At 39.7% G+C, this 26,335-nt stretch overlaps 1 protein-coding gene across 2 annotated transcripts in view; it reads right to left on the bottom strand.

Annotated features, from left to right (window-relative positions):
* Positions 1-611: 611 nt before the first annotated feature.
* Positions 612-26,335, bottom strand: part of UGGT1 (UDP-glucose glycoprotein glucosyltransferase 1) — a 37,881-nt gene continuing 12,157 nt past the window's right edge. Inside the window, exons 13-40 of one of the 2 annotated variants that reach the window (XM_039728053.1) lie at positions 26,073-26,192; positions 25,194-25,279; positions 24,660-24,795; positions 23,591-23,722; positions 22,038-22,202; positions 21,729-21,849; positions 20,940-21,038; positions 19,586-19,609; positions 18,963-19,057; positions 18,166-18,372; positions 17,349-17,480; positions 16,264-16,394; positions 15,535-15,630; positions 15,122-15,224; positions 14,589-14,668; positions 13,928-14,117; positions 12,060-12,218; positions 10,381-10,466; positions 9,955-10,039; positions 8,898-8,986; positions 8,322-8,426; positions 7,668-7,752; positions 6,931-7,113; positions 5,613-5,773; positions 5,017-5,131; positions 4,659-4,775; positions 4,207-4,366; positions 612-3,801 (exon numbers count right to left, since the gene is read on the bottom strand). In XM_039728053.1, the coding sequence (XP_039583987.1) occupies positions 3,776-3,801; positions 4,207-4,366; positions 4,659-4,775; positions 5,017-5,131; positions 5,613-5,773; positions 6,931-7,113; positions 7,668-7,752; positions 8,322-8,426; positions 8,898-8,986; positions 9,955-10,039; positions 10,381-10,466; positions 12,060-12,218; positions 13,928-14,117; positions 14,589-14,668; positions 15,122-15,224; positions 15,535-15,630; positions 16,264-16,394; positions 17,349-17,480; positions 18,166-18,372; positions 18,963-19,057; positions 19,586-19,609; positions 20,940-21,038; positions 21,729-21,849; positions 22,038-22,202; positions 23,591-23,722; positions 24,660-24,795; positions 25,194-25,279; positions 26,073-26,192 (3,288 nt within the window). In that variant the 3' untranslated portion in view covers positions 612-3,775. The remainder of the gene's footprint in view (positions 3,802-4,206; positions 4,367-4,658; positions 4,776-5,016; positions 5,132-5,612; positions 5,774-6,930; positions 7,114-7,667; positions 7,753-8,321; positions 8,427-8,897; positions 8,987-9,954; positions 10,040-10,380; positions 10,467-12,059; positions 12,219-13,927; positions 14,118-14,588; positions 14,669-15,121; positions 15,225-15,534; positions 15,631-16,263; positions 16,395-17,348; positions 17,481-18,165; positions 18,373-18,962; positions 19,058-19,585; positions 19,610-20,939; positions 21,039-21,728; positions 21,850-22,037; positions 22,203-23,590; positions 23,723-24,659; positions 24,796-25,193; positions 25,280-26,072; positions 26,193-26,335) is intronic. The other variant, XM_039728054.1, reaches the window with a different exon arrangement.

Genomic DNA, 26,335 nt, shown 5'->3' with positions numbered 1-26,335 from the left:
CTCCTTCTGGCTGCTTCCTTTTCCCCTTTTAGTTGCCTCCTAGGATTTGGTCTCATTTTCCAAACCTGAGCAAGTTCAGTCAAGTACAGGTCTCTGTAGCATTCAGCTGGGCTTCCTGTGTCAAGCTGTCCATTTTATAGCTCTTTGATTAATAAAGATGCTCTGGAAAAGAGGCTTTGAGAGTCCCACAGGAGTTTGGAATTCATTCCCAACTGTGAAAGAACTTCAGACACACCTCTGTACTTGGAAGTATTTCAGGAGGATCACTTTCCCAGTGCTTACTGTGAAGTATCAGTGTAAAACCAAATCAAATGAAGAAATGACAAAAAGCTGACATAGAAACATTCTCTTAAAGTAGCAGTAGGTAGAGTTCCAAAAAAAAGGCAGATTTATATAAAATATTCCTATTGTTTGACAGAAGCTTAGGGGTTACTCAAATACCATGATTAACAAGACTGGCTGGGAGGAGGAACTCTTTCCTCCTTTTCCCTTCTAGCTTTCCAACAGCATCCCAACACCTGCATGCAAGAAGTGCAAAATGTATTCCAAGGAACAAACACTGTTAACACCTCAGTTACCTGCCCCAAAGCAATTGACAGGAGAGACGTGGGTAAAGAACAGCAGAGGTTTTATTATGTTGGGTCTTGTTCAGGGAATCTCACTGTGATCTCACTGCCATTCAGTAAAGAGAACTCCCCACACCTTGGGGCACTTGCCACACAGTTATGGAATATTCTTGAACAGATTACAGAAAATTTGGGTAAAACAAGGTCATAATTTAAAGATGTTCTGATTCCTAAGACTGTTACTGGGTATTTACTGCTTTGTACATGTCCTTTTCATTTTCTTTATAACCCCATATAGCTAAAGGAAAGAGAAATCTTAAAGTTTCATTTATTTGCTATTTGCTTTTTAGTAAGGCAGTGAAATCTTCCTTTTTAGGTAAAAGTACAGGGCATTTCTCAAGCGTGAACTCCTCACCAAAAGTTCAAGTTACTTGTAGCCAGAGATGGGAACAATATCATCACTTTGCCCCAGAGGTGACTGTTCTAGTCTGAGGGATGCAAAACTCCACAGTGACCTCTGCAATCCCCATTTTCTGATTATCATCACTCTTACTTGTCACAGGACCAGGCCATCAGTGATATGATCAACAGCAGCTCTGTTTCATTAAGCACCTCACTCCAAGATGCTTTCTACATGGGGGTCACAAACTATTTGTCTTTCAAGGCCCATTGAGCATCTGAGAGCAAACACATGCACAGATCCAAAAGAAGTGATTATTCTCTTTTTGATTGTCATTTTTGGCTGGAAATAAACAGCAGCTTCTCAGGAAAAATGGAAGAGTTCACATTCAGAATGATCAATACCATGTGCATTTTGTACTGTACTTGAGAACACCTCACAAGTACTGCAAAGGTAAAGAATCTCAGAGTATGTTTCTGGTTTCTTTCTGTATCAATTGTGAGTTAGATGACTTTTATTTCTTCATGTATCTGCTAACTGGAGACAACAAAAATATCCTCCATAGCCAGCTAGATCTTATAATTAAAAAAAAATAGGATGCAATGTGGGTGTTCCAGTACATACATTAACTATCACAATGAAGGAGCATATTTAAAAAAAAAAAAAACAATTGTAACTGTTTAATTTAATTTAGAAGTTCAACAAAGCATGTAAATGTGCTGAATTTAAGAGGTGGCTTTCTTCTCAGTCTTGTGGGTCCTAACATAATTGGGGGGAGGGGGGGAAGAAGCCAAATATGGTTCTAGATAGGAAAAAGCCTTGTTTCACAGAAAGCTGCTCCTGTTCTGAGGGCTTGAGCACATTCTTGCTCCATCCATCTCTAGAAGGAATAAGTGGTGTACAGCTGCTCACCACTTCTTCCTGTGCCACTCCATGTGCTCCAGCAAGGTTGAAGTGATTTGTAGCTGAACACAGAAAGGACAACCTTAGCTGTGCTGTCTTAGCTGTTTAAAAGAGGCCAATTGACATCACATGTAATTAATTTGTTGGCAGGCATATTGTTTTTTACACTAGAAAAAAGTCCTGCTACTGTAAGTCTGCCTATCCTAAAGTGGAGCAGTTTTGATGGGAAGCATAAGGCACCGCATCTGTAATTTCCAGAGACACCAGACAGAACATCTGAATTTAAAACCCCACAAAGTGGGAAATACCTAAGCTGATAAACTGTGAGTTGCTCTTAATGTGCTTTTTTTTTAAGAGTTTAGGCCCTTCTATCAGCTGGCTGGAGAAGAGCTGCTTTTTCTCTTAAGTCACACTATTGAACAATTTAAACACCATTGATGTCTTCTTTCAGATTCCTCCAAAACATGATAGGATTTATACCACAGCAATTCCAGAAGAATATTTCAATATTCTTATACTGAGATATGATTCTTGGGTTGAAGGTCTTACAGGACAAAACATTTACCTGTATGAAAACACGGGAGGCACAAAAACCAAAGAAGTTTGGATTTCTCAAGCTGCATAGGTGACTATATTTTGTACTAGAAATCTCCTTTTAGTTCTTACATTTCAACTCTTCAGCTCCTCACTGTTATAGGGAACAGACTATTAACCCCAGAAACTGGGGGAAACTGGGTTTGAGGGTTTTCTTTAAATGGTATATTCATAGTACAGAACTATGGCAGCAGCATCTTTCAAAATGAAGACATGAATATGAGTGATAAAACTAGCCCAGGGTAATTGATCCTTGCAAGAAGAGATCTCCTTGTCTATGCACAGAATGAAAGCAAATGCAAGTGAAATATCCAGAAACCCCAAAATCAAATTACATTTGTAATGTGTGCAAGGAAAAAGGATGATCAAAGTGGGAACTAAGGCTTAAGACCTAAGAACTCTGAAGTTTTTATTGATGTGACAACATCTCTGTTTGAAGAAAAATAAAGTTAATGAAATTTACATGATGATAAACTTCCAAGCTTCCACAGATTTCTCACAGACAAAAAAACATTCATGAATCAGTGAACCACAGCAAGAGTAAGGCCCTGCCAGTTTTGCAGACTGATTTACACTTGGAGGAGGAGGAAGGGAGGGCACTTTCATTCAAGTCATAGAGGCTAGGATGAACTCAGCTGCCAAATTCTGTGTTCTGCTCACTTTGTGAGCTTAGGCATTTACATTTGGATGGGCATTTAAATTGATTGTGGTAGCTTTACATTAAGCCAAACCATCAAGAGTTGGGCAATAAATGAAGAAAGAGAATAGAAAATCAAAATAATGCTGATTTTGTTACAAAACCAAGGGCAGACTGAACAAATCCAAGAAGTATTTTCAATTGTTTGAAAACCTGAAGATGAAACAGTGCTCCAAATTCAAGGTATAATTTCGAGCTTTATAATGTTACCTGGAAAAATTATGTCCATCAGATGAGGTTAGGATGTATGTCTGCAATTCCCAGACTCTCAAGTTAGATCTGAGGCTAAACTGGAGCTTCATCAGTGGTGGAGGCAGCAACAGCTGAAGGAACAGGCTGTGGCTCTTCTGGTGGATTGTGAAGTTTTGTTTCTGAAACACTAAATTCCATCCCAGGGTCTTTCATCTCCACCACAGGTGCAAAACACCAGTAATGCTAATTCCAGCAATCCAGATCCTATTTCATATGCAGAAATTAACCCAAAGGCAAGTAATAGAAATGCATACATCATCCCATTCAATTATTCAGCAGTTTTGCAGACACACTGGGAAAAAAACTAGCTTTCAATATAAAAATTGTCTATGAAAGAGTCTGACTTGAATTTGTCTCCATGGATCATAATTCCACATGTGCTGCTGGATCTGTAGAAGAAGAGAGAAAAATGAGCACTCAGTTTGAGCTGCCTCAGTTGGCAGATTGGTTTGAGAATCAGTAAAGCCTCCCAAGACTTGTTCTTTACAAGGTACCAGTGCCTGAAGAACAATTCTCACCCACAGTGTGTACCAGAACTTCTTTAAGGGTTAAGATAAGGCCAAGCTCATAAAATTGCAGGAAAAGTGAGGGTCTTTCACAGAACTGGAACAAATCTGTTCTCTGGCTTTCAGAATTAGGTTAAATTACACCAGACTTGCTCAGCAAGTTCCTTCCATCCCATGACACTCCCTGATGATTTAGTTCAGCCCTGTGCATGGTACAAGCTCACAGTGAGGCAGGACACAGCACAAGACCAACAGGCACAGAAAAATTCATACAGAAAGAAAAATTACCATGTGTGTGTTGTCCTGGCATCTCAGCTGGTGTTCCCATTTCTTTTTCCTTCTGGAAATTACTCTGGAGCAGTTTGATTTCTTGATCATAGTCCTGCCATTCTGGAACTATCCTCATGGCTGCCTGCAGCTTGGGCTCTTTGGTCATTGGGTTGTTACACTGCAAACAGAACAGACTGGCTACAAAAGGTTTCTGCACTCAACAGAGGTGTGCTCCCCTCTGCAGGGATCAATCTGCTGGTGGGGAACAACACCTGCCTGTGCTTCAGCCAGAGAACAGTGCAAAGTCTTTTTCCAAATTCATAACAATGCCACTGCTCCAGGTAAGAGAAACACAGAAGCTAATGGTAAAAACTCCAGTGCTGAAAATGTGCTGAGGGAGGGAAGTGCCTCTAGAACTCATTGCTGTATTTTAATGTGCTGTAGGAATGAGGGAATCATCCTGCACTCACCAGATCAATGGTTTTTGCTCTCTTCTTCGAGGAATCATCACACCATGTTTCACACCACAGCCACTCCTGGGGGAGGGACTTAATTGGTACTTGGTGGATCATGTTGTTTGGCAAATCCTGTTGTGCAGAGTAAGAGTTAGTAGCTGTTTCCACAGGGTGCAGGATGGGAGGAGCTACCCCCCTCCCAAACCAACAGTATTGTGAAGGTTAACTTCTGTAAGTTTTCTTTTTTCCCAATGCAAATATAACGTGATGAATCAACACCTCATCCCATTCCAAACAAAGACCTCTGGGAAAAATCCCAAGTCCCAGCCTGACACCACGCCCAGTAAAACAAAACAAACACAATAAAGCACACCTGATCAAGGTTGGACAGACTGTTTGGATCCTGACTCAGACCCTGGTACTGTCCTCTGAGTCGATCTCCAGCTGCTATCTTCCTGAACTTCTTCAGATCCACAACGTACAGAGCACTGGAGATGGTGCAATTAGTAATGACTGTAATTAGTAATTTCATTGGGGGTAATTCTGCAGCCCCACTAGACCCCTGAGACACAATACCCTACAGCAATCTCAGGGTGGCAGCACATCTATGATCTATTACAAGGCAGGAAAGCAGTTCTAACAAAGTCATGGCATATACAAAAAAGAATTTTCAATAAATCTGTCTTAGCTTTGCTGCCATGCAGTCCCTGTTCCAACATTTCTTATTAACAAAGGAAGATGTCTGTTAGTTACCACTTCAGTTCTTCATCTCTAAAAACTGCAACATACTGAAAATAATTTCAGTGTCCCTAGTGCTTCCACAGCCCACAGAACTTTAAAGAGGCAACAGGAAGCAACAAGTGGTTTTCATGCAGGGCTGCATACCTCAGCTAGTTTTATGCCAAGTCTAAGTAGCAACAAAAACTTCACCCCTCTACTTTGAGGAAAAAAAACCAGAATTCTTCATACCTGATGTGGTATTTTCTTCCAGCTAAATGACTTGCCCAGTATCCTGATTTCCAGAACCTGTAGCCATCCATTTCCCTTCGGCTGTCACAGAATGGAGTGTATCCATAAGGAGCACCATCCAGATTAAAATCCCTCAATTCCTTTAGATCTGTGCGCACAATCTGAAGGGAAAGGACATTTTATTTTCATTTCTAGGAGCCTGCCCTTCTGTGGTTGTTTGCAAATGCTGTACAGGATTTAATTCAAACTGAGCAACAGATAAAGGAAGAATTACCTATTATACATGGCAATCTTTGCATTATATATATGTAGTACAAAAATACAGCACAAAAAGTGTTGCCTCCTCTGCCCTTAGATTAGAGCAAATAAAATAGAGCTTCAAATAACCTGATGGGGGGTGGTTTGACAGCTGAAGTACAAAACTGTTTCTTAATAAGCAGCAAGAATTCTCGCTATACATAAACTGTGATTCTTGGTACCCCTTCCTCTCCAGTGTTTGCAGACCCTTTGGGGATGAAAGCTTTTTAATGCCTTTTTGACACAGATGTGGCACTAGCACTACTTTAAAAATACCACTCTAATGGGAAAAAAAAAGCCTTCATATCTCTCACAAGCAGAGAAACAAAGTGTCTAAAATGACATCTGGGGAGCTGGAAATCTCTCCTACTGATCCTTAACTTCAGTTTGACCTGGCATGGCTTCACACTGTACACGTGCCAAACCCCCAGGTAGTTTACACTCACTTGTTGATAATCTGTACTTCTCATTCCATATGTACTTCTGAGAGTAGTTTTGCCAGCTCTCACTCTGCACATCTCCTGCCCTTTCCACCCAGGAGTTGAGGAGTGGGCACACCCAAAGCCTCCCATGGCCTTGTGCACAAGGGATTTGCCTTCTCCTCCTCTGAAAGCCACTCAGATGTGGCCAGGTTAAAAGCAGAGGCCTGGGAGGGCAGAGTGGTTGGAGACTTAGGAAAATACTGTCTGTGGTAAGTGATCTGCAGGCTGGGAGAACAGACTGAGCTGCAAAAATGGAAGGGTGAGAATCTATTTGGCAAGCTAGCTGGAATCACAGTGAGTGACTGAGGGACCAGATAACAGTAAAAGACAGGCCAACAAAACCAATCTTGTGGAAACAGGCACAAAACCCAGCCCTCAGTGAAGCATGCCATAATTACAGAATCAACCTCCAGTCATGCCTGTGAAGGGCTCAAACTTGCAGCCCTTCCAACAATATGGAAATTGTATTCTAGAACTTATTAATTAAAAAAAAAAAAGGAAAAAAAGAAAAGATCAAATAACTCCAGCCCCTGTGTTACCTGATCAGCATCCACAAAGAGGATTTTATCAACAGCTAATGGGAAGAGCACATCTAGAAAGAGGATCTTGTAACCCCAGATGATTCGCTGCTTCTCTGTTTGTTGGTGCAGCCAGCGTGGCCATTTATACTGGACCAGCTCATACTGGAAATTGTACTTCTTGGCCATGTATGGGATGAACTCCTGCAGAGGGAGGGGAAAAAAGCAGCTTATCTCAGTTCTTTGTTCCTCTGCAGGAAAAAGAAAAGCACATTACAAGAGACAGACTTCAGTCGAAAGCACAGAACATCCAAAAATGAAATACCACAAAGAAAATTAGTTTCATTTTTAATTCACACAAAACACTGAACAATCAATACAAATTGTAGAGGCAACTAAATATTTCAGCATTTTTGTCCACACAGTTCCTTATGAGCCATTTCATAGTGATCCACAGATGAGAATGCATTACTCAAATCATAAAAATTCACAGATGGGACAATTATTTAGGGCTGTACAAAGCAGTGTAAGTAGAAGCACATAAAATGAGAGAAGAGCATTGGGCATTGAGCATTTTTTTACTAGAAAAACTTGGCCCACTGTCACATCAGCTGACATTCCCATCTGTGAGGCTTTCTCCAGCTTTGGGTGAATTCAGGTTTAGCCAAGTGATGCTGGTGCAGCCCTGGGAAAGGGGGGGGAAGCAGCTTGTGGCACCTTTCCCCCACCACCAAATAAATTTTTAATTAGTAACAAACCTTGAATGTAGGTGATAGGTAGTTCTTCAGAAACCAAAACTTTAAAGGAGTCTTAGTGTGTTTCAGCACAGACAACATCATTATGCTATCAAAAGAAAAAAAAGTAAAGCAGTTACAGGAACAAGTGGCACCCATGAAGATGAGCTGTGTAATAGATTACAAATTATTGGGCTACATGATTAAATTATTTGCAGTTATGTGTCAGGTAACTGAACTTCATGCATAAAGTGGGTAGCTTCAGCCTGTTGTAAATTGCTTAATTTTATCAGCAAAATTACTAAACCCCCAACATCTCTATATTTTAACTAGGCAGAGAATATGCAACCTGTTGGCTTTTACAGTCCTTTCAGAACAAGGGAGGCTCAGATTCTTTCCAAAGCAACTGTGACTTATTCTGGAACTTCTTAACAATACACTGGTTATATTGTAGCAAAAAAAAATTAGGACAGCAACACACCAGCTATTAAACTAAGTCTATTTTTTAACTCATGAATGCTATGCAGACAAAAGTTCCTAAGGCACAGGAGATGCAGATTCTAGTGGACTTCTGAAGCATTGAAAAAGTGAGGTTTTTATACTCTTGCAGATGGTAGCCTTTTTCCTTGTGCAAGGCCACTACCATTGGCACACTGGGATTATAAATTCTCAACTAACCGTAGGAATCTCTCATAGAGGTGTCCTGAAGCCACAGAGAATATATTTAGTACATCATCTTTATCCTGTTTCACATCTTCATTCTTTTGTCCTCCTGTGAATCCCCTGAAAGGAAAAACATGGTTCTGTGAAGAACAAGCTGGGAAGGGCCAGCTCTATAGGAAAGGCTGCAAATACAGAAAATTACTCCATTTTTGCTTTCATACAGTTGGTCTGTGGGTTTGGGTGTCATTCCCTGCTGCCCAGGGCATCTTCCCCTAGGCAGAGTCTGTGCACATGGACAGGGAAAGTCCAGGAGCTCAGACATGAACACCTTTGATTGAGAGAGCACTGGCTGAGGTGCAGCTCTTGGGAAGGAGCAATATTCGCAGGATCCTGAGTAGCAGGGGGGGTAAGGGAAGGTAAAAGCAGGTGCAAAGCAGGAGCCCAGATCTCTAGAAACAGAGGAGTCCAATGAATGACAGCCCTGAATTCAAGCAGAATTAATAGACAGCTGTGGAATTTCACAGACATCATGGTATTGCCAAATAGTTTCCGTTTCAAGAAACTTGTAGGTTACCATTGAATTAGTTTTACCATTTCAGAGATTCCCAAAATCCAGATTCATTCTCATTGGTGCCATCACTTAGCAGATCTTCATTCATCATATCAAACTTTTTCTGCACCTGTGAAGCAAGACGTGGCTTTAGTGAGTTGGAACCACATATTGAGTAGATATTGTCAGCAGTGTTATCCTGACACTGGTTCTGTTGTTACCTACTTGAATTACACCCCCTGAGCTGACAGGTAACCTAAGCTCTCTGGGAAAACAGCTCAGTAATGAGTGACTTTTTCCAAACAGATTCCAAAGGAGCTTTTAGACACAAAAGGCATGTTAGTCTGGATGGTTAAAATGCTTTTCTAAGAGATGTTTAGTGAGCAGCCTTGACGATGGAGACTGGCAAAGAAAAACCTTCAAAGAAACCAACACCACCCCCCCTACCCCTCAAAAACCAAAAATAAAATCAGCACACCAACTCCACCAGTCTCTAAATGGTATAATTTGCCATGAGACTCCAAAGCAGATACACAGTGAATGGGGAGAACATCCCAAAAGCATCCAGCACAAGTAAATGGTGTCAGGTGTGAACTGGCTCTTACAGCCATCACTTATCTACCAGTCATTCTCCTTGAACTTCTCAGCTATGGCATTACCTCACAGGAAACCCTAAGAGACAGCAGATTAGTAATCTACCATTTTTTTCTTTTTTTCAAATGTATTCTCACCTAGCCTGTGTCAGAGTGATACAAAATGTATTGCTAAATGAATACAATTTATCTGTGACAGATAAAATGCTGGTTCAGTGGACATACTGAATGTTTAATACTAGACGCACATAGGGCATACAAAACTGCTTTTTCCTGAAGTTACAAGCAGTCAGGAAAATGTCAGTGTTATTTCAGTTCAGGAACAGGGTCTCTCCTGTATTAAAACCCAAATCAAGGCTACAGATGATGCTCTCTACTGCTGATACTGTAAGGTGAACCTTGTGCAGACTGCTCATGGGAAGGGAGTTTCAGGCCTTAATCCAAGTTTCTCCCCACTGCTGGTCAAACAGACTTCTTTAAGGGCACCTCTGGTTTATAAACTCACCTTCACTTTAATAATTTTGCTCCTGAAGTTATTGAGAACAACAATAACTTCATTAGCTTCAGGCGGAGAGTCTGTGCCATCGTGGCTGAAAATAGAGCAAGATACTGATTTTTACTACAAAGCAAAAATATGTTCTTTATTTCTTCTGGCCATTTTCATACATGTATTAAGCCTCAGCACTGCAAAACAGGTTTGAGACATGGCAAAGAAACAAATACATTTATTTGAACACACTTAATGGGATTTTAAATTAATTAATTTCACCCTGCATAACTTATGTTCAGTAGGAAATGTAATTTGCTATTTAATTTGCTGTTCAGGTCACCACACTTTGGCAAGGGAACCACTAGATTCACATATTACAATGCCTACCTACTTCAGAAGTTTTACAAGAAAAAGGCTGAAGTATTTCTTATCCTGACCTACCTGTAGATCCTGTAAATATCTTCAGATCTGCCTTTTCTCAGTCTTAGAGTCCATGCACCAGGATTGGCTTTTAACTGGAAGTAGCCCTGTAAAGTGAAAAGAATATGTGGCAGTTTCCAGAAAATGCAAATGCAGAAAAATTAGCTTTAAAGTTAAGCATTTTGACTCACTGTTTTATATCTAGAATGTTATTTGCCAGCCCATTGATTAAGGGCTTTATACCCAGAGAACAGGAGAAAAGCCCCAGAAATTATTCCGTTCAAAATTGTTGCGTTTCCCCTCAGAGACAGAAGCTTGAAAAAGTCTGGCATTATTTGTTAGATCAAAGTCTTCACTGTCCTGATGGGAACAGTGCAAACCCAAAGTCTTATCCTGAAAAAGACAGCCTTCATGAAGAAGTGAGGGAATTTCAAAACACTAATTTATAATTGTACAAGAAAATCTAAAGGAATTCTGAAGCTCTACAGAGTGGCAATTCACCTACAGCAGAAGCAGTAACATAATTTACATGTTACAAGATATCTCTCCTAAAGAACTTAAAAAATTACAATATGAAATTCAAATATTGTGCTCAAGTCTTTTTAAGCTTTAGAGTCCAGATCTGAATAGTTTCCTCAGTGACTTAGATTATTACACCTATAGAAGATACATGCAACTGTAGAGAGTTTCAGTGTCCCATTCAGTTTTATACTGTGGCTTCAAATACTTGCAGTTCCTATGTGAGCCAGGCTGCTTTAAAAAGAAAATTTAAAAATATTTTTGAAAATTTTGGTATAGCTAATTAGAAAAAGGACATTTCTGAGTTTTACTCCCCAGCATGAACACACCATGTGATCACATGTAAAATAAGGGACATCTTTCTTTCTACAGTAAGAAATACTACATCACTGTAGGATATACTCTGGCTAAGAAAAGGCACAAACTGAAAATGAGTAAGAATTCTAAAATAAATGTGTAGCACCAGGAAACAAGGAATATTTTTTCCTTGGTTTTATTTTAATTCATTTAAATAAATGTAATAACTTTAAAAAACTTAAAGATTAAAAAAAAAACCAACACAAGAGGTAATTTACTTCAGTTTTTCACTAACGTTACAGATCAAGAAAACATTCCAGTGGCAAACTTCCTCTGCCACAATTTCAGTCCATCACCTCTCTCCTGGCCCAGTGTGGACACTGAGGACAGACACATCCCTTATGCAGTGACATTACAAAAGCAGCTGCAGGGAACAATCAAACACTTGGATTTCCAGCACTTTCCTCAACTCAAATAAGCAAATCCCATTCTTTCACACATCCTTTATTTTCTACAGTGCCAACTATTCTTTCTGACTCTCTCCATTTATGCCATGGATCTCCTGAAGAAATGGGTTCCAAAAATGAGAGAGCCTGAGGCTCACAGCACCAGAGTGAGTGGCCTAAGGAGGACCCTGTCCCAGGAAAACAACTGAGCTCCCTTGAGAATACTGGCAGCATTTAAAGATATTCCAGAGTATCTCAGAAGGAAAAGGAGTGCATCTTGAAAGAGGTGAGAGAGAGTGTGAGGCTTCAGACATCAGTGTGAGGAATGATGGAGTTCTGGTGCATTTGCAAGCTGTGGAGTGCAAGTTACACCCCAAACCCAGAGCCCCATGCCAGGAAATACCTGGGGTGGAGCAGGGGCTGTGCTGGAACACTCACCAGGTTGGCCATGACGATGGTGTCCACGATGACAGGGCTGCTGGAGGTGCCCAGGGTAAACTGGAGCCCCCGAGGTGGCTGCCCTGTTGTAATGTCATAGCAGTGGCCCTCCAGCAGCAGGTACTCCAGCTCATACTCTGCAGCTACAACACTCTCCACCTGAAAGGAGCAGACACTGCTGACTGCAGCACGAGCTCTAAAGTGCCAGCTTTTAGTCAGTCAGTCACTCTCTAGAATAGCAATAGTAATTTAAATAAAACAATTTTACCAGAGTAATTTTATTGTTAGACAAATACCTAGAAAACCTCAAAAAGCTCAGCTCCTGCAAGTGACAAAACTCACACAAATATAAGAATGGCCCAGACCAAAAGAATTTGAATCTCAACATATGCTAGGATAATAAAAAGGAAGGATTGTTGTTCTATTCCTCAATTTATTTTTTTAACATTTATTGGAGAATGGAGTTGGTATCTCATAAAAAGTATATTATGGGATTCAGAATTTTGACTGTAAATCTGTTTAAAGCTAGTCTCACCTAGTATCAGCCACCTGAAATAAACATTTTGTTGTGCTCTGCATTACTCTTACAGTGCACTAGGGTAGTGTCAGGAAACACCCATCCCTTTTTTTTTCTACACTGAACAAAGGTGCCAAGGAAAGAGAAGAGGAAAAAAAAGAAAAACCCACAACCCCAAAAGACTTGGGTCCCTACCAGGCCAAATTCAGATGTAGCCTGAGGACAGTACATAAGCAGAATGTTAGTCTAATGCCAAAAAGCATCTCCTGTCACTGCACATCCAAAATGACAGTTTAATTGCTACAGCACCAACAGACTGCACAGTGGGAACTGGAAATGGTGCACCTCCAAAAGTAAAGCTGCTGTTTATTTGGAAGCTCAGGAATGCACTTGGAATGCCTGAAGCATTTAAGCCTCCTCTTGCACAGGCTTTCAGTTAATCAGTGGGGCAGACATGGAAATCAGAGGTTTGAAATGTAGTATTAATGCTTCATTTATGCCTTTACAGTTACGTTAAGAGATGAAAAACAAGAAACTCCTACACCAAAACATACTACCCCAAAACTAAAACCATAAAACACACACCTAATTTCCTGGATTTCTGAATAACTAGTACAGGATCAGCAATACCAGATACACCACAATACCATATCATATTCCCAGACAGTATCAGAGAGATGCAGAAGTAAGAGGGGACTGATAATACAGTGATCAGTGAGAGGGGGACCCACATTTGTGATGCCCACAAGACTGCAAAGACTTTTCCAGAAGCCTCTTTGTAAAGGCTTTGACAGTCATGTACATACACGTGTAATACCTTTACAATAAGGTAAATAAATAAAGGATTTTCCCTATTTCTCCCTCTGTATGTGGGGCAGCACTGCCCAGATCCACAGTCCAACAGTCTGAGTCAAGGTCTGCTCAAGCAGCAGCAACTCCTGAACCTACAGCAGCTGAGTGGATTTCTGCTGCATGGTTTTACTGCTGCATGGACACTGCACATCCTTCTGTGGACCACAGGAGTGTTTGCCAGTTAACACGAACTGTGACAATAAACAGGCAGCTGAAACCAGCTTGGTGGCTTCTAGGAGCAAGGGAAAGGACCTGCTCCAAGCCTATGGTGTCTGAACCTCTGGGTCAGGCAGCTTTGAGTAATTGAAAACAGCAATCTTGTTGGGGAGCTTATGCTTCCCCTTCTCCTAGAAATCATTTAGAGGTCTGTAAATGCAGTAATATCCACAGCTCTATGTCTATTGGCATTCTAAAATTCTGCATTTCTTTCTTATATAAACACAAGCCCTGGAAAAGCAGCACCATTTAAATGCAGTAGGAACACGATGATTTCTCTTACCTCCTCCAAGAAGATATTGTCAAGGTCATAGGGGGTTCTAACGGACTCCACCATCCAACTCTCAGGAGTGTTTAAATTCAGAGTGAACAGGGGAGACTGGGGCATATCTAAAAACTTGGCAATTGGTCCTGGAGCAAAGTTATTCTCTGCAGTGAAAGAAATCTCTGGCTCCAGAACATAGCGGTAAAAGCTGAAATTTCAGAGACAAAATGTTAGAACACCCATCTGCCAAAATTTGCTAATATTTCACTCTCATTGCATTTGCAGATGCCATCAGCTTTTCCTGACCTCTAATGTCTCCAAGCCCTTGTCCAAAGCAATGCAGGTTATGTTAACCTTAGGACACGTCAGAATTTCTATCTTGAAGGACCAAAACAGACTGTGCAAGACTCAACCATTAAGACTAGTGAGGTATTTAATTTTGTTTAAATACCAAAAAAAACCCCCAAAAAGCTAAAAGCGCCCAACTTGTAAAAGAACAGAATTCCTTCATGCCATCCCACCAATTCCCAGATTCTCTGTGGAAAACAATGCCATTATATAAATGAGCTCAAAGCAGTTACTGAGATTTCCTATGGGACAGCTGACCATGCTTCTGTGCTTGCACATTCCAACAGGTTTCTCTCTCTCTCTGCCCACCCTATATCATGGAACTGCTTACCTTTTCAGTGGCATGTCAGAAAGCTTAGACTGGCAGTTCATAAACACTCTCAGGTTCATATTTATCAACTGGTTCAAAACCTAAAGTAATAAGAAAGAGACATCCCTTAAAATGCTAATGAGGAGAGCTGACCACTGTTTTACAGACAGGACCTCAGGGTGGATGTTATTTGCTCATTCCCAATCCTCCTCCTTGTGCTTTGCTTTACCACCCCTCCCCCCTTTTTAATTGCTGATTTTAAGCACAGTTACCTGCTCCTCATATTTCAGGATTCTTTCTGATGTGCTGAGACCTTCCTCAAGAACAGAGTTACTGCAAACTAAGCTGTTAAACAGCGAAACTAAAAGCTCTCTGGACAATACCCAAGTATGATCTTGTTAGTGTGCAGTGCAGCTTAATCAGTATTTCCACTGATAAATGCATTGTGAAACTCAGACACACTATTAGACAGCCACTGGTCACCACACAGTCAAAGAGGAAGCAAACATTCCAAAATGATGGAATTTGAAGTTCTCACAACCCTGCCTACGTACCAAAAGCAATGGAGCAAGTCTTTGAGCATCTCTGGTCACGGGATCAACAACAGCCACAACATCAAAGTATGTCTCCCCCTCTTTTGGTCTCAGTTTAACTGCACTAAACAGAAGAAAATACAATTTTAAAGTACCAAACATGTGGACAAACACTTGAAATGCATTATAACCCACTGCTATCCATCTCACCCTGAACTGAAATTACTTCCTAAATGCTTTGCACCTTCAGAAACTAAATAGAGAAAAAAATAGGCATTTACATATATAAACATGTATAAAATTAATTTCTGGAATCTTTCTGAAAACTGTTGGGGACTTTCCTACTGCTACTTAGATTTTTTTTTAATTAAATGCAACCCAGAACAATGGGGAAGTTAAGAGACACAGAAAAGCCTTGTTCAGCAATTCTATACCTGTATCGTTCTTCAAAAAACTGATATTCAATCCTTGCCTCTCCCTTTGGCTGAGCAGAAAGAAGAGCATCCACTTTCATTACCAAGTCACTTGCCCTGAAAAGAAGGAAAAGAAAAAGGATTTCAGATATATATAAAAAAAAGGCTGTAGTTATCACATTTCTGTTTGCAGCAGCAAACAGAAGGCAAAGAGAATCCAGATACCCAAACACTCCTACTACCTCTCTACATGGGCTCTGAAGAGTTAAACATATTTAAGGGCTAATCCACCAGTAATTTAAACTGGTTGCAGCCTTATTACTGAGTATGCCAAAGGATTTAATTCCAACAAATATAGAACAGCTGTATTTTAGGGGTCAACCATGTTACAGGAACTGCATTCCTGATCCTCACCAACCACTCAGAGCTGAAAGCCATTCAGATCAAATCCTTGTTTCACTGCTCTTCCCATTTTACATTGCAACTCTGAGCACTAAGTGGAGAAACTTTTGAGAGGGGTCCTATCATAAAAGATAATTACTTTTGGGCATTGCTACTTTTTCAGTATTTCCATAATTTTCAGTCTAGTATTTTAAGAACATATTCAATCTTTGAGGGGTAAAATCTCTTGAAAGTTCAATGAAAATAGATTTGTACATCACACCTTTGCCAAGAAGCAAAACTGTAACCTACAGGTCTGTCAGCTTTTCTTGAATTAACTGAGATTTCTAGTGACAGCTGTTTACTTACAGATCTTCTTCAAATCCCAGCTGCTGAATCTGAGATTTGATTTTCTGTCCCGATGTCTTTAGTATTATATTTTCAAGGAGATGAAAATCATCCTGATTGAACATCTCTCCATCCTCTAATGGGCCAATAATCTATCAAAAAACAGCAGAATCAGCATTATTAGGTAAAGGCTACACTGAAACAAAATTCAAAGATGTGTTAAATAAATACTCCAGCCCAGTCTCAGTGGAAGCCAACTGTTTAGGCTGGAATTAATATCATTGGCAGCAGAGTTTAACAGGTAAATCCAGGTATTTAGAGCCAAGAGCCCTAGACTAAGGCATAAATTACACACTTAAAATTTTCACTGGGTCAGGCACTTAAAATTATACATGAAGTACCACATCTGGAAGGGACAGCAGAATACCAGGCCAATTCTAATAGTTCAGCAAGGCTCCAGCAAATCTCCCTCCTGTAGCCTTCAGAAGCCTAAAAGCTACCTAGACAAGTCTTGTTATTCTGCTAATGAGAAAAAATAGAACAGAACAACTCAACACCTGAGATTGTTAACCCATTGAAATATCCAGCAACCACTGGGACCTGAATGGGTTTGTTCCTAAGTAGAAACAGATAACAGAAGAACACCCAGTGCTGTACACAGCTGTGTTTCATCATTTGCAGTGAAATACTATTGTAACATCACTTACCTCATTTCAGTTAAACTGTAATAAAAACAGATGGTAGAAGAGACCAAGGCACCTTGGTCAGGGCAAAATGCAGCAGCATTTTACTCAGTAAACTAAAGCAGCATAATCTTGCAAATTTATCATCCCCTTCTACCCCTGGACTCAATTCACTACCAGCATGAAAGGAACTTTGTTATTGAGAGACCTGAATTTGTATCAAATGCCAGCAACTAACAGTACACAGTAAGAAGAAAAGGTCACACAGGTGTGAATAAACCAAACTGGAAGCAATCCTAAAGACTGCTGAGACCTAAAACAGGCTGGCACTCCTGTGCCTGATCCCCACCCAGACTGTGCTGCTCCAATCTGCTTCTCTCTCACACATGGAAAGTCTCTTTCACTGTCTGTTGATCATCTCACCCGTCCATTGCTGATCACAGCCCTCTGCCCCTTCTTCAGCTTCAGAACATCTCTGCAGTAAATAGCATGGGACAGAATAAAATCCACCTTGGGAGAGTCAAAGGCTTCTTTGAAAATTTTGGTATCCATACCCTAAAAGAAAAGAATACTTGACACTGGAATAGGAAGTAAACTAGATCTCTGCACACTTTTTAAAAGCAACCTTTTTGTTTCCATTCAAGAACATCTTGCATCAAAGCACCCTCCCCATGAAAACACAATAGGAAGTAAACTAGATCTCTGCACACTTTTTAAAAGCAACCTTTTTGTTTCCATTCAAGAACATCTTGCTAGAATTGATGCCTGACCCCCTTTTCTTTGTGGTCTTAAACCTAGTTCTTGCTTGTCACCATCAAACACTATCCCAACTTCTGCTGTGAAGAGCCACAGCTACAGTTCCAATCTTCCTGCCTAACTTTTTTTTAAATCTACTTTGAGAAATGCACTTGTATTTTTTTCCCTATCTTTTAAAAAAAACATTATTCTCCTAACCACCCAAGAAACAGCTGACTCACTTAAATGGATCCCCGCACCCATGTTCCTTTTGCCTTTTCCAAGTTACATAGCTCTGATGGGTATGAGGATTTACTTCATATTCAGATGGATTGTTCTATTTAGGTAAGCCCTTCAGAGATTTTAAAAAACCAAACTAGCAAACCCATCAGTGTTCCTTTTCTCTGTTACTGCCCTTTCTGCATATGAATATACTACACAAAAAAATGAATTTGAGGAACAAGCAAAGCACCCTCCCCATGAAAACAACCACAGACATGCCTACCCCAACAGCAAATTCCAAGATGTCAGCTCCGGCCTCCAGTGCCTTCACAGTTTCTTCTTTTGCCATCTTGGTGATGAAGTTCTTGGCATTATTTGAGGTTTGTGTCTGCAAAGCTGCCCATATGGCTTTAGCTACAATGGTGTTCTGGCTGTTGGGTTCTTCACTAGGATTATTAATCATGCTGATTCGAATGTTATTGCTGGATTTCTGTGTTTAACAAAACAGGTAATGGGAAAGTTTCACATTTCAGATATAATAAATGTATAATAAACATTATAGCACAAGCTTTGCATTTCTTAACTAGAATACCAGATTACAAATTGGGTAAGAAACAGCACAAGATTAAAATGATGAATTAACTAATTTAACATCAAGCATTTAGCTTATGTATAGGCACCACTGTGTCAGCAATCTTCCAGATAACCCTGTGGTACCTAAGAAATCCAGGACCATGGCCCAGTCTGGCAAACCACAGCTATAAGCTGTGCTTTTTTATGTTTCAGTTATCCTCCCAGAACCAATGGGACAGAGCATAGAGCAATGCTTATGTTTATCTCCAAATTGAAACACAGACATTTCAGTTTAACACACAGGTTTAAAATAACATTTCTTGTATTCTGTCCCAGCTTAAGGTCAGCAATGTTCCAGTCCCTACAAAAGAGATGAGGCTGGAAATTAAAGACCCTGCAGGGAGAACCAGGGTCATACCACAGGAAGATGCACAACTTGTGTTTTACAAGCCTCTTACCAAGGGCTTTGCTAGCACTGCTAACCACTGCAATGAACATGTTACCTACCTGATGTTTAATGGCATCATACAACAATTGCCTCCCTGAAGGTTTATCAAAATCACCAACAATCCACAAAGTAACTGGTCTAACAAAGGAATCATCTGCAATTATAAAAAAAAAAAGATAAATTTGAGGATGAAAGGAAGAAAAGCTCCATTTTTTCCTCATTTGGAGGTAAACTATGACATACATGCAAAGACTTCAAAAAAGTAAAATTCCATAGAAAAGCAATGGGTGAGCCTAAGCTATGAAGCCTGGCAAGACAAAATTAAAAGCATTGGTATATTAGTCTTTATTAGGTCATTCAGAAAACCCATGTGGGACAGCATGCATTGCTCTAAGATAGATTCTTTTAGTATTTTTGTTTGTTTGCTACCTTTTTAATTACAAATCACAAAGAAACACATAAATAACTTGGAGATTCCAACTGGGGTTGGAATCCAGCAGACATATCACATCTTTGTACTGAAGCTGTTAATTTACAAAATCAGTTTTGCATAATGACAAAAGTGCTGGAGCAAACATGCATTCCAACAGCTTCCTTCACTGCCTGCTGGTTCTAAGGCCAGTGTCATAAAGGAACCAGAAAATTCCAAGAACAATATAAAAAATGCCAAAGCATGAGTTACCATAGATCTCCTTGGAAGACATTCCTGGTCAAAGAGCAGAAAGGAAAGGGGAAAAGGAGAGACACATTAATAACTTGATGGTAATCCCAATGTGTATCAAGAAGCTACAGCACTGTACTGGACAAAACTGAATCACTACAGTGCAGATCCACAGCAACAAGTTTGTGCTAATTTTATTTCAATAAGCTTTGACTTTTTCTTCCCCTCAAACAGATGGATGCTTGATTTCCATGCTACAGCATTAGTTATACTAATATAACTCACTAATATAACACCACAGGTGAGGACATCATTCTGAAGACTGTTTACAAACACTGCTGTGCCATTGTGCTGTTATCTTCTCTCTTTAAAATGCAGCATGGCAGTGCTGTATCAGTGCTGGTGCTGAGCCAGCAACACACAGAACTCCTCTATTACTTCAGAAAATAAATGTGATACAGCATTACTGTAATCAGATAGCAGTTATTAAATATCTTAAGTGACAGAAGAGGCAGTGACCAAAATATGTCAGGCCATGGAATTGCAAATTAATGCACTTTCCAACAAGCATACCAAGGTGTGGATTTAATTAATTAACTTGTTCAATCCAAGTGACTGAACATGAATGAAGAGCAGGCATGAGACAGGAAGAGCAATGGGGACATTTCAGGTAGGGCACATGGATGGCAGTGACTGGAGACAGGACCATGGAAACCTGGGACAGTCTAGTAAAGACAGGAGACAGGAACAGGAGGATTTGGGTCAAATGACAGCAGTTTGTTTCTGGAATCTAACCAAAATGGATAAAGGAAACACCTGATGGTGTCTGGTTAGACCTGGTTAGGCTCTGTGTTATGTTTATCCATGCATTTCCTACACCTGAGAGGCAAGTTTGAACACTTTCATGTGCAACTGTAACAACACTGCCATTGGAAAAGCAGTGAGAAAAGCACTGGAGCAATAAAAACAGCGCTGACCACATTAGGTGGTGTCTTATATAATGAGCAGTTAGACTTTTCTTCTGAATCCATGTAACTTCTAGCAATTTTGAATTATGAGACAGAGAACTAAAACCTCTTTTATATTTTTCTAGTCACTTGCTTACACTGCTGCATTTCTGGGGGTCACTTGCAGTGCAGCAAGAGCAGTTTGGGTGAGACTTCATTATTCAGTAAGAGGTTGGACTGGGTTTAAAGAGAGGAACATTCTTGTCCCATGCAGATGTCATGTCTTATTAAAAAAAAAAGAAATTTTTAACAGACTGTGCCACTACCCATGGGTCTGGCAAGGCTCAGTGAGCGTGTGAAGATGTGCACATATGCTTGGAAACACACACAGAAGCAGATTTGGATTCAGAATCCACCACAGATGTTACCTTTCTTTGTTAAGTAGGTCATGCTGTTTGCAACAGCAGCTGTCTTATCTTTAGACTCCAATGTGGTAAATCGAGCAAAGTCATCCACAAAATGGTTATCTGAGGAAGAGAACAAGCAGTAAATGCCAAGGCAACTATTCCATGTAAAATGAAATTAAAATCACTACTATTACCAGAACATTAAGAGCACATTCCATTTTGCTCCTTGTGATACTGCTTGTGTCTCATTTTCACTGTTACTATACAGGCTGAGAAATGAATTTTGCTGTCTCACAACTTACATTACATATTGGATAGGGAGAAGTCAGTTGAAAGAATTTCCCAAGTCTCACTTAGTGGACACTAGTGTATATAAATAACATACATTGAAAAATCCACTTTGGCACTATTTTTCAAGCAACTCAAAAAAGGCAGGAGTCATGTCATTGTACTGAAGTCACTATATTGGGTGTTCATTTAGCAAGGGCACATTTTGCTAAAGCTGAACTAATTCCAGAGATGTCTGTCAATCCTGCTCAAAAGAAGGTCAGAACTAAGAAACAAACTGCTGCTTTATGCATTATATAATTTCTCAGCTTCATGAGTCATATTCCCCTTAAGGTCTGTACAAAAACAAAACAAATTCCCCTTTTGAAAATCAGTAGACATTTAATGTTGCACATAACATCTGCCTGCACCAGGGCTGGGTTATCACTTCAGATTAATGCTTTGCCACCTGAGCTTCCCACTGGAACAGCAAGTCTTTCACTCAGACATTTCAGATTTAACACAATTAAAAGCATCCCTTACTCATTCCTGTCAGATCTAGGTACTCTCTGTCAGACCTTAGGATTCTTGAGTTAATTCTTGGAACAACATTAGGCTGGTTCATGATATACTCAACCACATCTTGGTCATTAGATAGTTCACCCTGAAGGAAAGAGGAAAGAAGCATTATTTGTTACTTCACATATAAAATTGCCTTACATAACTTTAAAAAAAAAAGGGCAAAAAGCAATTCTGAAAGCTAAGTTGTCTTGTATAATATGTAGCCAGCACTTGTGAATCAGCTTTTCCAAATCTAGTTTCTCTCAAGCCCCAGAGGAGCTCAGCACCCACCAGGTACACGGCACGCTGGAAGATGCTCGTGGTTTCCAGGATTTTGTGCATTGTCACAGTTTCCAGGTCATCAGGATCCAGCTGATCCTTTTGGAAAGGCATCCCATTGAAGAGGACAACAGGGAGAGGGCCTACACCAGTTTGCTCATAGTAAGCTCTTGCTGCCTAAAAACAGGAACAGAAGCAGCTTTAGCACGTCAGCCCCTTGCCACAAAGGTCCTCACAAGCTGTGCAATATCCACAAGTCTAAACACACCAGGAGATCCTCCCTACCACTTCTGTTAGACACACACAATGTATCTTTGAAACTCTCAGAGTTTCAAAGCAAAAAAATTACTTCACAATACAGAAGTGCAAAATACTCCTTTTGTAAATGAATTCCAACGAGCACTTTCTGGTAGTGGCAAAAGATACACAACAGAAAACATCACTTTGCCTGTGGAAGCAAATGAAATGCAAGCAGTGATAGCTGCAATGTAAGACAGGGTAGGGATTTTTTTTTATTAAGAATGTGTCTCTTAAACCTGTAAGAAAACAGCTACTTGTGAGGCAGGGAGTTATTTTGTCAAGACAAATTTCCCTGTTTCTTGTAACCTCTGAAAAGTGCACCAGCATTGACAGATACCCTGTTAGAAGTTAAAGTTAGGTTAGGTTCTCCTGATTAGAGGTTCTTGTTGAGGCCTCTCCTCTCATACAAAAATGTCTGTCTTACTTTTATGCATTTTCATTTCCTTAAAATGTTTTTCTCTTCACTATCCTGCATTGGAAGACTCATATGCATACAAGCATAATAGACAAGTCTATTTTCTGTAACCCTGACTGCATTCCTTACATTTACAGATGTAGGCAGCATTGAGTGTGTTAAAAACTATTGGTGACAGTATTTTCATTTGTTTTAGAACAACAAAATATAAGAAACATCCCCCTATAAAACCTCAAATAAAATCTGCTTTATCTCACATATAACATGGTTCAATAATGATTTGCCCTCCTAATTTTCTCCAGACAGAAAAAGTATCAGACCTAAAAAACACTTCAAGAATTATTTGCAGAAATTTGTTGGATGTCTTGCTATAGAAAAGGCATTTTGAACTCATAATCATGGCTTTATCTCACTAAGTATTCAAATACTGATTCAGAAGCCCCACAATGATCCCTCCCAACATTAAGGCTGTTGTTTTTCCATTAACCATTCCATCACCTTGATTTTTTTGCAGACCCTTTTAAACTCTGCAGAAGTCTGCATTCCATAATGAAAGCATGAATTATGAGTCACAAGAAAGCTGTCTTATTTCTTTACATATAGATTTTTTTTATTTAAAAAATATATATTTTTAAAAAAATATATATTCCATTATATGTATTATGTATATTATATAAAGCTTGTGCTGAAGATAAACAGTAAAGTATTACTAGAAATCCCCCAAGGTGGTAACAAACTAGTTCCCTGGTTAGTAATAGAACTGGATCAAGAAATTGTATGTAATGACATTTTCAGAACTATTGCAGCAAAAGAAGTGAGGGGAAAAAAGCTCTATTTGATGAATTCTTACCTTCCTGTTTTGATCATAGGCAGAATCAATGCCCAGCACGCTGTTGATTTCCACGTAAGGATACTGTTTCTCAAGAACACTAACAACATGTTCCACTTTCAGCTGGTCTCCTGTTTTCACTTTGTTATAGATCTGAAAGGGAAATACAAGTTTACAGCTGCAACTGTAAAGCCTCTGTCCTTATCAAAGGTAAAATGACCTGTCGCCTGTATTACAGTAGTTATAATAAGGCATTAACAGCCAGACTGCAAAACTCACATTCATATTTAGCAGTTGCAACAGCTCCTAAGCACTTGCAGCCATTATAAGTATCTTGTTATACCTTGTAGTCATTCCAGTGAGACTGGAAGAAGGTAAATATATATTTCTTTAAATAATATCTTGCATCTTTAATTAGAAAATATATTTGAGGAGGGAAAAGAGTTCTCTGGGGGAAAAAGCCTCAAATAAAGCGTATCCAAGGAGCTACCTTCCCTTCAGAACTTGGGATATGTTTATGAACAATACAACCTCACAGGTAAAGCAGGAAACTCTTTCCCTCTTGAAGGCACAAGATTTTACTTCAAGCTACAAATACACACCCAAAATAAAAATAATAAAAGTAACTGTCTAAGTAACCAGCAATTTAATGTCACAGTATGCCCCAGCTTGTCATTTGTACAAGTATCAAACCACAGGTGAAATTCATTTACCAACACCTGTATTGTCCTTTGATGTGGCAAAGGCACACAGCTGGAACAGTTCAAATCAAATTATAACATTGAATGGGGCAGTTCAGAACCCAGAGAGAGAATGAGCAAAGGGACAGGATCAGAAAAACGTGCAAAAGTGTTAAGTGTCACCATGAGGCCTCTGTCACAATGAAAACTAGTCTCACTTATTAAAGTTGGGTTAGAGAAGCACATTACAAGGACACATATGTTCTGTGGTCCCAGTATTTGGAGATACTCTGCATACTACCCCAGCCAAAGAACAATTCCTTCCATGAGCTACACTTTAGCCCATTAACATAATCTTATATATAGAGAAAATATTAAAACATTGATTTCCCTTTTAAATCAATACTTACAGACATGACGGTCTGAAAAGCATAATTATTGTCCATTTCTTGTGCCACATAATTGTATGTCCTCAGGAGGGCAACACCAGGATCCTGAAGTCCATCAACATCCTCTGAGTCATTAACCACAAAGACCAGTCCTATCCTGCAACCACACAAATCCCCAGGTCACATTTCTATAAAGAATCAACTCTTCACAGCTGCTGGCTGTGATCATCATCTTAAACACAGGCTTCTTCTAGAATAGCCTGGGAAGATGTTGAGCAGAGCAGCCAGGAATCAAATTTAGGACATGTAATGAGTCCATCAGAATCTTGCTTTTCACCTCTCTCCCATCCAAAACTTGAAATTTTTTTTGACTGTTAAAAAACAGAACTCTTTTTTGCTAGTAGAGAAAGTTACACTCAAAAAATATACACATACCTCAAACACAAGGAATGTAACATTTCTGCAGTGTCTTAGCAATGAGAACTTTACAACTGCAAAAGTCACGTGAATAAAAGTGGTGTAAAAAAACCCCAAACATTAAAACACAGCAATTACCTCAGAGGGATGTGGTTACTGAAGAACATTTCTGCCACATTCAGTAATTCTGCTGTGGTCTCATGAGTAGGATCTACTATCAGCACCTGTATACAAACAGCAAATGAAAAGTTTTCATGCCCTGGAGAGCCAATGCTGCCAAGATATTCTCTTCTGTCCCAACCCAGAGAGAACTGGGCCATTCAGACTGCATGTAGGGCCCTTCATTCATGCAACTGCTGTCTTAGAATTTAAAATTTTATATGTTCAAAGTATTGAATTCCAGAGAAAAAGGTAACACGTCCAAGCTCCCACAGCTTCAGATGGTTCAAATCCCTGTTTTCCCCTAATGAGAGTTCTTGTTTTGCATAGGGCCACTTTGCCACATGACAAGAGTTACAGTGCACAATTTGCAAACTCTTTATCAGATCTAAGTAATTTATCTACAGACTAAAAGGACTTCCAGGACTAAGCTGAGGGCTGTTGATCATTTGTTCAAGTCTTGGTGTATGAATGCTTTCTAACTGACACAACTGAAGTTGGTCTTAACTCTGCTAAGAAGACAATGGTTAACAGACTTGACAGATTTCCTTAACCAACTTCAGGTATTATCATGAAGTTGAAACACACCAAATTGTTATTTATCAGATTATGATTTTGTCCATTGACAAAATGTCCAGGCATTTAATAGATGCCACAGAATCATGCTTAGGATTCTCTGAATCTCAGCCATAACTTACTAATGCTACGAGAACAAAACCTTTTAGAAAAGCAGCCTCTCTCTCAAGCTATTTAAGTGACAGGGAATCCAGTGCACATTGTGAGGTAAGCTGGAAAAGCTGATGTTCCTGCTCTTGACAAAACAAAATGCGTATTTCATCCAGTCAGATTATTACTTACAAAATTATGGAAGTTTTTTCTGATTTGCCTGATCACACCAGGAAATGTGGGCCGCAGCAGCTCCTGCACGCTGGAAGGCCAGGAATTGTACCGACTGTCAACTTCCAGATTGTTGATCCACTAAGGAAAATAAAGGCATTTAAATGATTGACTACCCTCCTGCTCTGGTCTGAGACTAAAATATTTTCAAATCAGACACTACATTTATGAAATAAAGCTTTTAAAAAGTGCTAACTATAACTTCATTATCCTTTTTACTTCAC

The sequence above is a fragment of the Passer montanus genome, unplaced genomic scaffold (assembly GCF_014805655.1).
Source record: "Passer montanus isolate IOZ18808 unplaced genomic scaffold, ASM1480565v1 scaffold63, whole genome shotgun sequence".
NCBI classification, from domain to species: Eukaryota; Metazoa; Chordata; class Aves; order Passeriformes; family Passeridae; genus Passer; species Passer montanus.
The sequence above is the reverse complement of the archived record's forward strand: the minus strand, read 5'-3'. Positions and strand labels throughout refer to the sequence as shown.